Raw genomic sequence first — 12,261 nt, forward strand, 5'->3', positions numbered from 1 at the left:
TCCCATCTATGGAGGTTAATATTTCCCCGTGTCCTAAGTCCCATCCATAGAAGTTTATGACTTTTTGAAAATTGAAAAAAAACAAACAAAAAAACCAAATCAATAAATTCTAGACATTTCTTTTTTAAAATTGTTCAAAAAGTTCTTTAGAAAGCAATAGTGACATCTACAGGACAGGAGGAGATATTACACATATTATGCTGAAGCCAGATCCTTGTTATTTCCCACGTCCCTTTAAGACATGTCTTACCTGGCAGTAATATCCACAGTGAAGTGATCGTCGTCCACAAAGTAATAACTCTGTGGGGTCTCCAGCAAGACTTCAAAACTTGGCAAAACTAAGAAGAGAACAAGTCACTTATAACCACACGGCAAAGTCTGCGGCTTCTTCGCCATCACACAACTCCACTCACAGGAACAAAGAAGGTCTGACAATATTTGTGTTACCTTAAAGTTTCTTCTATCTCATGTGTATTTTTGCTGTGGAAACCAAACCCTGAACCTCAGATATCTGCTCCGGGTACTGGTGTGGATATGTACAGAGACCAGCACATTTCGATGGAGATAACCGGTGTGTGGCCACCTGCTGGGGATTCTAAGCTGAGTATCTATCTATCTATCTATCTATCTATCTATCTATCTATCTATCTATCTATCTCCTATCTATCTATCTATCTATCTATCTATCTATCTATCTATCTCCTATCTATCTACCTCCTATCTATCTATCTATCTATCTATCTATCTATCATCTATCTACCTATCTATCTATCTCCTATCTATCTATCTATCTATCTATCTATCTATCTATCTATCTCCTATCTATCTATCTATCTATCTATCTATCTATCTCCTATCTATCTACCTATCTATCTATCTATCTCCTATCTATCTATCTATCTATCTATCTATCTATCTATCTATCTCCTATCTATCTATCTATCTATCTATCTCCTATCTATCTATCTATCTATCTATCTATCTATCTATCTATCTATCTCCTATCTATCTACCTATCTATCTATCTCCTATCTATCTATCTATCTATCTATCTATCTATCTATCTATCTCCTATCTATCTATCTATCTATCTATCTATCTATCTCCTATCTATCTATCTATCTATCTATCTATCTATCTATCTATCTATCTATCTAGGAAATGGAAAAAATGGCAGCACTCCAATATTTAGAAAAAGTGTGGGTTTATTCCAAGCAGCGACGTTTCGGTTCTTATCTGAACCTTTTTCAGGCTTGAAAAAGGTTCAGATAAGAACCGAAACGTCGCTGCTTGGAATAAACCCACACTTTTTCTAAATATTGGAGTGCTGCCATTTTTTCAATTTCCTATATAAAGTTGAAGATTAGCCACCTTCCAGTTTGGCTTTGCACCCGGTTTGTATGCTGTACTGCTTCTGCATTTTTTTCTATCTATCTATCTATCTATCTATCTATCTATCTATCTCCTATCTATCTATCTATCTATCTATCTATCTATCTATCTATCTATCTATCTATCTATCTATCTATCTATCTATCCATACCACCCATGTATACATCCAATGTCTTATCTGTCTTATATCTATCTATAATCTTATTCTACAGTATATTCTACTCACCATATTCTTTGACTTCAAACTCCGTCTGGAAAATTTCTTGAGGGGCCTCCTGGAAATGACTAGTAATCTTCCATATTCCCTCACTGTAAAGTAAACACGTGGCATGAAATACCCCCAGACTGGGCTGTATATAGTGAGCAGGGCACAATGGAGGGGGCAGCAGAAGGCTTGTCACCCTGACCACTGGTATTCTTGTAGGACGTTATGAGGCTCGATCACATTGGTGTCACCTTCACTTACAACCCTACCACCCACAAAATATGTCCAGGGGCACCTCTCATCTCCTTCTTCTACAGTATTTGTCCCAGGTTGACCCCAGTCTCTGGACTTCTTATCTCCTCAGACACATCCTACCTTCAAAAAGTTGAGGCCTCCAAACCTGCTTTTTCACCCATGTTCCCCTCCACTATGATTGTCCCTCCATAGCTCCCACCTCACCTATGGTTACCTACACGATGATGACACGAAGATGACCACACATACACAGATCTCTCCATTCATCTGTATGGGACTACTAAAAAAAAGTTGAGGTTGTCTTCTTGGGAAGTCCCATTGAGGTGGATGAAAAGAGTTGCATGTGCTCAGCCCTACCTCATCCCCTTATATCTGCCAATGGGGACCCTTCAGCTTGGTCAGTGATGGACCCTTATATACCGGTTCATACAGATGGTATATACTCACGTAGCAATCTCTGGAAGGGTATAACTCTTATGGATGATGACGCTTTCCTTATTGGAAGAGAGCAGGCTCTTCAGCACGACGATGCCATCAGGATTCTGAAAAGTCAGAGGTCAATAAGTTATCAGTGCCCCAAAAATCTAAAGATACCACATGTATTCATATAAGAGAAGTGTGGGAGGACTGAAAAGGTGGCCACCTCCAGGGGGCACCAGAGAGGCGGTCTTCTTATCAAAGGAGAGCTATTTTATATGCGCTGTTTTCCCAGCCCAACCACATGGCCCTAACACCACTGATGGTCCCAGCTGGTGGGGTTGGAAGATGGTGGTCAGGACATAAGGACATTTATTCTCACCTTTCTTCACCTCTTTTAGGGCTCCTCGAAGCTTCCAGTGCTCTTTGTCACAGGGGCGGATCCAGGGCCGGGCGAGCCGGGCAACCGCTTGGGGCCCCTCGCTTAGCGGGGCCCCGCGGCCTGGCCTTAACAAAATGGTCCCGGTCAGCTCGGCAGTCGGGCAAGTGCCGGGACCCTCAGAGCCGCTGGGGGCCCCCCCGGCACTTGCCTGTCACGATTTCAGCTCATCGGCGCGTCCGTCCGCCGATGAGCTGGAATACATACGCGATTAAAGCAGGAGCTGTGACCTCAGCTCCTGCTTTAAAGCTCCGGCCCGGCTTGCGTGTATAGGCGCGATGACGTCATCACATCGCGCCTACACACGCAAGCCGGGCCGTAGCTAAGCAGGAGCTGAGGTCACAGCTCCTGCATCGCGTATGTGACTGGAGTGAGAGAGGAGCATCGGGGGAACGATGGAAGGTGAGTGATAGAAGGTGAGTGTAAGTGTTTGTTTTGTATTAAATATTAAGGTGGAACATAATGAAGGGGGCCCATGAAACTGGGGGGCAAATGAAGGGGAGGGGGGGGACGGCATGACACTGGGGAAGATGAAGGGGGTGGGGAGAGAACGGCATGAAACTGGGGACAGAGATGGAGGGGGCCCAATGAAACTGGGGGGCAAATGAAGGTGAGGGGGGAACGGCATGACACTGGGGCAGAGACGGGGGACATTAAACTGTGGGCAGATGAAGGGGGAGAACGTGATGAAACTGGAGACAGAGATGGAGGGGGGGACATGAAACTGGGGGCAGAGGAAGGATGTGTATGAAACAGGGAGAGATGGAGGGGGGCATATAATTTACGGGTGACTGTAGGAGGATTATACTGTGTGGGAGCACATGATAAATGAATGAGAATGGGTGGAATCAACATAAAAGTGGGTGGAGCCAAATTTGCCGCGGCACGCAGAGCACGCCGTACATTTTACCCCTCTTTCTACTCATTAAAATTAGGAGGTATGGCGTTGGTGACGCCACACTCCTGCCAGACGTCACTCGCTTCATCTGCGACGCACAGTGTCTCGACTCCCCACCTCCTTTACAAGGGGGCCCACTGAGGCTCTGTCGCCCAAGGGCCCATAAAAACCTGGAGCCGGCCCTGGGTCAGCATATCCTGATTTCAACTCATCGGCGTCCTACGGACGCTGATGAGCTGAATACATAGGTGTTTAAAGCAGGAGGTGTCACAGCTCAGCTCCTGTTTTAACGCTGAGCTCCGGCATTTGTAGTCGCGATGTGATGATGTCACATCGCGCCTACAATATGTGTATGAGGGAGACTGCGGAGAGAGCTGCGGGGGAGCGAGGGAAGGTGAGTGTGTGTGAGAACAGTATGACGCTGGGGCAGATGGAGGGGGGGAGAACAGCATGACACTGGGGCAGATAGAGGGGGGGAGAACGGCATGACACTGGGGCAGATGAAGGGGGGAGAACAGCATGACACTGGGACAGATGGAGGAGGAGAACGGCATGACACTGGGGCAGAGACGGGTCGGGGGACATGAAACTGTGGGCAGATAAAGGGGGAGAATGGCATGAAACTGGGGACAGAGATGGGGGGGGACATGAAACTAGGGGTAGATGAAGGGTGTATATGAAAATGGGGAGAGATGGAGGGGGGGGACATATAATTTACGGGTGACTGTAGGAGGATTATACTGTGTGGAATCACATGAAAAATGAATGAGAATGGGCGGAGTCAACATAAAAGTGGGTGGGGACTAATTTGCTGCGGCGCACTGCGCGTAGGGCCCCGCCAAAGTCAATTGCCCAGGGCCCCGCAAACCCTGGATCCGCCACTGCTTTGTCAGTCTTCTTGGTGACATCATGCACCCAGGGTGGCCTGTGATTGGGTCTCAGGGGTGACATGGGCATCGTGATATCACCAGGAGAGTAATGGATGCCACAAACAGGGCCAAAAGAGGTGAGGATAGGGGAGTGTAAATGTTTTTGACGTGAACGTAGAACTTCTTCACTTCCAGTTCCATCCAAATCTGGAATGTGAGCCACCAAAACCCAAAATTAAACAAATCTTGAGAGGTCGCCCATCAGTATATGGAAGCCAGCTGCGGTGAGGTGACATCCGGTCATCTCACTTGGTGAGTAGTTCCATAGAGAATTGTGTCCTCTACCACCAAGCTTTATGTGTGAGGGAGAGGGAGACTTCCCTTCTACAGGTCAGGCGCCTAGAAAACCGGGATCCTGTTCTAGAACCATCTGCCTACTGTTCCGGTTTATTTATATCTTCTACCACATTGAAAGACTTTAGTAACTTTCCCGGCCGTCGCTCTTGTGTCCGCCCCGGCTCACGTTCCAGGCTCATCTTCATTGAACGGTCACGGTCAGTTTCGGGAATGTGCGTTGGTTTTACTATAAATCCCGTCCTTCATCCAGATCTTATCTCCCGTTGACATGATAAATCTTTGTGTATAGATCCTATCTGTGTTGGCCGTTGCTTCATTCACTTCCCCATAAGGGCCCCGCTCTCTGTCATTTCCCATCAGTCTCTGTTTGCTCTTGGGTGGAGGGATCAATCATTACCCAATACTGGGGGTTACTTGGCTTTCCTCTAGTTCTGTGTGCTCAGGTCAACCATTGGACATTACTATGGTGATTGCTAAGGGTTCTGGAGCAAATAGAACAAAGGGTGGATCTGTCTATTTCACCCCTCCCCCCACTGATTAAATATTTTCTTCCACTAGGTGTAGACGTAATGCCTACACATGCCAACCGGGCGCATAGCTGGTCCTAATCTCAGCTGAGAAGTGGTTACAGTTGTATCCAGTGTAGGCAATACTCTGTGAGCTGAACACATCAGTAATAGAGATGAGCGAACAGTGTTCTATCGAACACATGTTCGATCGGATATCAGGGTGTTCGCCATGTTCGAATCGAATCGAACACCGCGTGGTAAAGTGCGCCAAAATTCGATTCCCCTCCCACCTTCCCTGGCGCCTTTTTTGCACCAATAACAGCGCAGGGGAGGTGGGACAGGAACTACGACACCGGGGGCATTGAAAAAAATTGGAAAAAGTCATTGGCTGCCGAAATCAGGTGACCTCCATTTTAGACGAATAGTGGATTTCAAATCCGGGTCATATGAGAATGTGAACTTTGTGACTAAGAGACAGGGATAGCTGTACAGGCAGGGATAGCTAGGGATAACCTTTATTTAGGGGGGAATGTTATTAAAAATAACTTTTTGGGGCTCTATCGGGTGTGTAATTGTGATTTTTGTGAGATAAACTTTTTCCCATAGGGATGCATTGGCCAGCGCTGATTGGCCGAATTCCGTACTCTGGCCAATCAGTGCTGGCCAATGCATTCTATTAGCTTGATGAAGCAGAGTGTGCACAAGGGTTCAAGCGCACCCTCGGCTCTGATGTAGCAGAGCCGAGGCTGCACAAGGGTTCAAGCGCACCCTCGGCTCTGATGTAGCAGAGCCGAGGGTGCACTTGAACCCTTGTGCACCCTCGGCTCTGCTACATCAGAGCCGAGGGTGCGCTTGAACCCTTGTGCAGCCTCGGCTCTGCTACATCAGAGCCGAGGGTGCGCTTGAACCCTTGTGCACACTCTGCTTCATCAAGCTAATAGAATGCATTGGCCAGCGCTGATTGGCCAATGCATTCTATTAGCCCGATGAAGTAGAGCTGAATGTGTGTGCTAAGCACACACATTCAGCACTGCTTCATCACGCCAATACAATGCATTAGCCAGTGCTGATTGGCCAGAGTACGGAATTCGGCCAATCAGCGCTGGCTCTTCTGGAGGAGGCGGAGACTAAGATCGCTCCACACCAGTCTCCATTCAGGTCCGACCTTAGACTCCGCCTCCTCCAGCAGAGCCAGCGCTGATTGGCCGAATTCCGTACTCTGGCCAATCAGCGCTGGCCAATGCATTCTATTAGCCCGATGAAGTAGAGCTGAATGTGTGTGCTTGATGAAGCAGAGTGTGCACAAGGGTTCAAGCGCACCCTCGGCTCTGATGTAGCAGAGCCGAGGCTGCACAAGGGTTCAAGCGCACCCTCGGCTCTGATGTAGCAGAGCCGAGGCTGCACAAGGGTTCAAGTGCACCCTCGGCTCTGATGTAGCAGAGCCGAGGCTGCACAAGGGTTCAAGCGCACCCTCGGCTCTGATGTAGCAGAGTCGAGGCTGCACAAGGGTTCAAGCGCACCCTCGGCTCTGATGTAGCAGAGCCGAGGGTGCACTTGAACCCTTGTGCACCCTCGGCTCTGCTACATCAGAGCCGAGGGTGCGCTTGAACCCTTGTGCAGCCTCGGCTCTGCTACATCAGAGCCAAGGGTGCGCTTGAACCCTTGTGCACACTCTGCTTCATCAAGCTAATAGAATGCATTGGCCAGCGCTGATTGGCCAATGCATTCTATTAGCCCGATGAAGTAGAGCTGAATGTGTGTGCTAAGCACACACATTCAGCACTGCTTCATCACGCCAATACAATGCATTAGCCAGTGCTGATTGGCCAGAGTACGGAATTCGGCCAATCAGCGCTGGCTCTGCTGGAGGAGGCGGAGTCTAAGATCGCTCCACACCAGTCTCCATTCAGGTCCGACCTTAGACTCCGCCTCCTCCAGCAGAGCCAGCGCTGATTGGTCGAGTTCCGTACTCTGGCCAATCAGCGCTGGCCAATGCATTCTATTAGCCCGATGAAGTAGAGCTGAATGTGTGTGCTTAGCACACACATTCAGCTCTACTTCATCGGGCTAATAGAATGCATTGGCCAATCAGCGCTGGCCAATGCATTCTATTAGCGTGAACTGAGTTTGCACAGGGGTTCTAGTGCACCCTCGGCTCTGCTACATCAGATTGCTACATCTGATGTAGCAGTGCCGAGTGTGCATCAGATGTGTAGTTGAGCAAAACTGACTCAGCACTGCTAAGTCTCTGCATTCACATAGGAATGCATTGGCCAGCCTTCGGCCAATCAGCGCTGGCTCTGCCGGAGGAGGCGGAGTCTAAGGTCGGACCTGAATGGAGACTGGTGTGGAGCGATCTTAGACTCCGCCTCCTCCAGCAGAGCCAGCGCTGATTGGTTGAGTTCCGTACTCTGGCCAATCAGCACTGGCCAATGCATTTCTATGGGGAAAAGTTAGCTTGCGAAAATCGCAAACTGACAGGGATTTCCATGAAATAAAGTGACTTTTATGCCCCCAGACATGCTTCCCCTGCTGTCCCAGTGTCATTCCAGGGTGTTGGTCATAGTGGACTTGGTGACCCTCCAGACACGAATTTGGGTTTCCCCCTTAACGAGTTTATGTTCCCCATAGACTATAATGGGGTTCGAAACCCATTCGAACACTCGAACAGTGAGCGGCTGTTCGAATCGAATTTCGAACCTCGAACATTTTAGTGTTCACTCATCTCTAATCAGTAACTGTTAGTCCTGCTCTCAGCTAAGTGGTTACAATTGTATGTAGGCAACGCTCTGTGAGCTGAGGTATCACCTAGTCCTGATCTCAGCTGCAAATGGTTACAATTATAGGTAGTCTAAACAATGCTCTATAAGCGGAATGTATCAGTAATAGCTAGCCCTGCTCTTAACTGAGAAGTGATTGCAATTGTATCCAATGTAGGCAATGCTCTGTGTGCTGACAACAGCAGCAGCTAGCCCTGGTCTTAAGGGTGTATTCACACGGAGTAAAATGGAGTGTAATTTGGAGCGTTTACGGAAGCGTTTTTTACACGCGTAAACGCTCCGTAAACGCCACGTTTAAAAAAAACACTCCAAAATACACTCCATTTTACTCCGTGTGAATGCACCCTAACTGTCTAGAGAGTGCTCTGTGAGCAGCCAGTCCTGCTACACAGCTAGAAGTGGTTACAATTGTATCCAAACTAGACAATGCTCTGTGAGCAAAACACATCAGCAGAAGCTGCACAAATCTCTTGGCTAGTTTCGGTGAGGACTGATAAAATTGTCCTACGCCTCCCCCCCCCCCAAAAAAAAAACAAAAAAAAAAAACCCTCTAATTTATACATCATAGCACCATTCAAAAGTGAATATCTTCTGCTGGACCATTATTGTGTTAGAGCCTGAGCTGTCAGATGATTGGCTGGTATTCTGGTGGGACATTCCAACACTGGCTGGTTAGCCAGGATGCAGAGCTCACAGAGCATTGTCTAGACTGGATACAATTGTATCTACTCGTAAGCTATACAGTAAGTAGGACTGGCTGTATACAATGTATCAGTCTAGAGTCCAGGCTGTGGAGCTTACAGAGCATTGTCTAGGCTGGATACAATTGTATCTACCCCCCATCTCTGAGCAGGATTGGCTGTGTACAAGGTATCAGTCTAGAGTCCAGGCTGTTGAGCTCACAGAGCATTGTCTAGACAGGATACAATTGTATCTATTTGTAAGCTATAATTAGGGCTGGTTGTGTACAATGTATCAACCTAGAGTCCAGGCTGTAGAGCTCACAGAGCATTGTCTATACTGAATACAATTGTATCTACTCTTCAACTCTGAGCATAATTGGCTGTGTACAATGTATCAGTCTATAGTCCAAGCTGTAGAGCTCACAGAGCATTGTCTAGGCTGGATATAATTATAACTACCCCCATCTCTGAGCAGGATTGGCTTTGTATAATGTATCAGTCTACAGTCCAGGCTTTTGAGTTCACAGAACATTGTCTAGACTGGATATAATTGTATCTACCCCCCAGCTCTGAGCAGGATTGGCTTTGTACAATGTATCAGTCTAGAGTTCAGGCTGTGGAGCTTACAGAGCATTGTCTAGACAGGATGCAATTGTACCAACCCCCCAGCTGTGAGTAGTACTGACTGTATCCAGGCATTTACCACATTTGTGCAGTTTTATCTTAGATGTTGGAATAAATACATCCCCTCTGTGGACTCCGGTGGACCTTGTACCAATAGCGGAGGTGACAGATCTCACGAGCAATGTCCTGTAACCCGTCCCCTGGAATTTTGCATGCTGTATGAGGTCTAATACTGGAGATACACATGCGATGTCTACTCAGCTGACAGCTATTCCTCTCTACCGTTCACACACACATGCACACTGATACTAAGGGACCTTGCTTGACCTCAGGATACACCATATGGGGGGGTGGGGGGTGGTATTGTATTCTCATACCTTAGATTGGGCGGCCCCTCCCAGAAGTAAATAGGTGAAGTAGAGGAACCTGCCAAGTTTACACTCAGTCAATGGAGGGCACGACTGCACCCGCTGTACTGGTTGTATTAGGTATTGTATTCTGCAGCACAAAGACTAATGTGAACACGGACAAGGTGTCAGGTTCCAATACAATGGATGGAGGAAAAGCTGGGAGGGGGTAACAAGGGAGGGGGAGGGGGTAACAAGGGAGGGGGAGGGGGGTGCACTTACTTATACTAAGACTACGTTCACACCTGCCTTGGAGAATCTGTGTAACATTGAGTAAGCATGTCCTGCGATGGGACAGTGAAAACATCGGATACCTGATTGACCCCACTATAATTAAAGGGGTCCCCCGGGATTCATCCATATCCATCAACAAATCCCTTTAATATTTGGTTTATGATGGAACTGAAGAATGGACACAAATGTGAACAAACCCGAACAGACCCAGTGTTTCATTTCTTTACTATTTTCCAAATTTCTGCTTTAGCAGAGGGTTTGTTACAATGGATTCCAGTCTGGAAAATCCTCTGCGAGATGAACAGGCCGCACTCCAGACTGTCACATGTTACTGCACTGATACAATGTAACAAACAAACAAAGAGGATTACACAATCTTACCGTAACCTCCATGTCCACCGTCCGTGAATCGGGCTGAAGGGAGAGGCTGGTGACGTACGCTCGGTAGAGAACTAAAGAAGACAAGGAACTCAGGATTATACTCCAGTCACATCCAAAGCTGATCAGGGAACTTTCTTAGTATCCTAAGAACATTACAGTATGAGCCCCGATGATGGTCTGACAATGAGCCCAATGAATAGAGCCCTCAGTAGATACTACTGTCAGGAGAAAACAGCGCCAGGAGAGTGGAGTTGGCCATACATATAACAGCCAAGTTGGCCCAATCTGTCAAGTTTGGCAAACACTGCTCACTAGTGACTATATCTGGCTATGGAGGGGGATCAGTATCACAAGACCCCTTTAATTTGAACAAGATGGTTCCCTGCACGTCACCTGCGGTCCCGGGGTTGTAGATGGGCTTGTCGGTCTGTATGAAGATGTATCCGGTGTGGAATGAAAGCAGCACAACTTTAATGAGATTGCACTTATCCGACCTGACCGACACCGAGACGTACTTCTTCCTCAGAGGCTCTTGCTTGAATTTTGTGGCAGAAATCTAAGACAAAACAAGAGTACAATGTATATGGTAGAGATCCAATATGGCAGGCAGTATTAAAGTAGTTATATTCTTGTACATAGGAGCAGTATTATAGTAGTTATATTCTTATACATAGGAGCAGTATTATAGTAGTTATATTCTTATACATAGGAGGTAGTATTATAGTAGTTATATTCTTGTACATAGGAGCAGTATTATAGTAGTTATATTCTTGTACATAGGAGCAGTATTATAGTAGTTATATTCTTGTACATAGGAGGTAGTATTATAGTAGTTATATTCTTGTACATAGGAGTAGTATTATAGTAGTTATATTCTTGTACATAGGAGCAGTATTATAGTAGTTATATTCTTGTACATAGGAGCAGTATTATAGTAGTTATATTCTTGTACATAGGAGGTAGTATTATAGTAGTTATATTCTTGTACATAGGAGCAGTATTATAGTAGTTATATTCTTGTACATAGGAGTAGTATTATAGTAGTTATATTCTTGTACATAGGAGTAGTATTATAGTAGTTATATTCTTGTACATAGGAACAGTATTATAGTAGTTATATTCTTGTACATAGGAACAGTATTATAGTAGTTATATTCTTGTACATAGGAGGTAGTATTATAGTAGTTATATTCTTGTACATAGGAGCAGTATTATAGTAGTTATATTCTTGTACATAGGAACAGTATTATAGTAGTTATATTCTTGTACATAGGAGGTAGTATTATAGCAGTTATATTCTTGTACATAGGAGAAGTATTATAGTAGTTATATTCTTGTATATAGGAGCAGTATTATAGTAGTTATACTCTTGTACATAGGAGCAGTATTATAGTAGTTATATTCTTGTACATAGGAGCAGTATTATAGTAGTTATATTCTTGTACATAGGAGGTAGTATTATAGTAGTTATATTATTGTACATAGGAGCAGTATTATAGTAGTTATATTCTTGTACATAGGAGTAGTATTACAGTAGTTATATTCTTGTACATAGGAGCAGTATTATAGTAGTTATATTCTTGTACATAGGAGCAGTATTATAGTAGTTATATTCTTGTACATAGGAGGTAGTATTATAGTAGTTATATTCTTGTACATAGGAGGTAGTATTATAGTAGTTATATTATTGTACATAGGAGCAGTATTATAGTAGTTATATTCTTGTACATAGGAGGTAGTATTATAGTAGTTATATTCTTGTACATAGGAGGTAGTATTATAGTAGTTATATTATTGTACATAGGAGCAGT

General features: G+C 45.5%; 1 protein-coding gene across 1 annotated transcript in view; it reads right to left on the bottom strand.

Moving 5' to 3' along the window:
* LOC142202392 (complement C3-like) overlaps positions 1-12,261 on the bottom strand; it is a 52,757-nt gene that overhangs the window by 32,981 nt on the left and 7,515 nt on the right. The window contains exons 3-7 of the mRNA XM_075272486.1: positions 10,844-11,006; positions 10,451-10,521; positions 2,300-2,394; positions 1,619-1,701; positions 251-338 (exon numbers count right to left, since the gene is read on the bottom strand). Coding sequence (XP_075128587.1) covers positions 251-338; positions 1,619-1,701; positions 2,300-2,394; positions 10,451-10,521; positions 10,844-11,006 — 500 coding nt within the window. The remainder of the gene's footprint in view (positions 1-250; positions 339-1,618; positions 1,702-2,299; positions 2,395-10,450; positions 10,522-10,843; positions 11,007-12,261) is intronic.

Source organism: Leptodactylus fuscus, chromosome 5, assembly GCF_031893055.1.
Source record: "Leptodactylus fuscus isolate aLepFus1 chromosome 5, aLepFus1.hap2, whole genome shotgun sequence".
Classification (NCBI taxonomy): Eukaryota; Metazoa; Chordata; class Amphibia; order Anura; family Leptodactylidae; genus Leptodactylus; species Leptodactylus fuscus.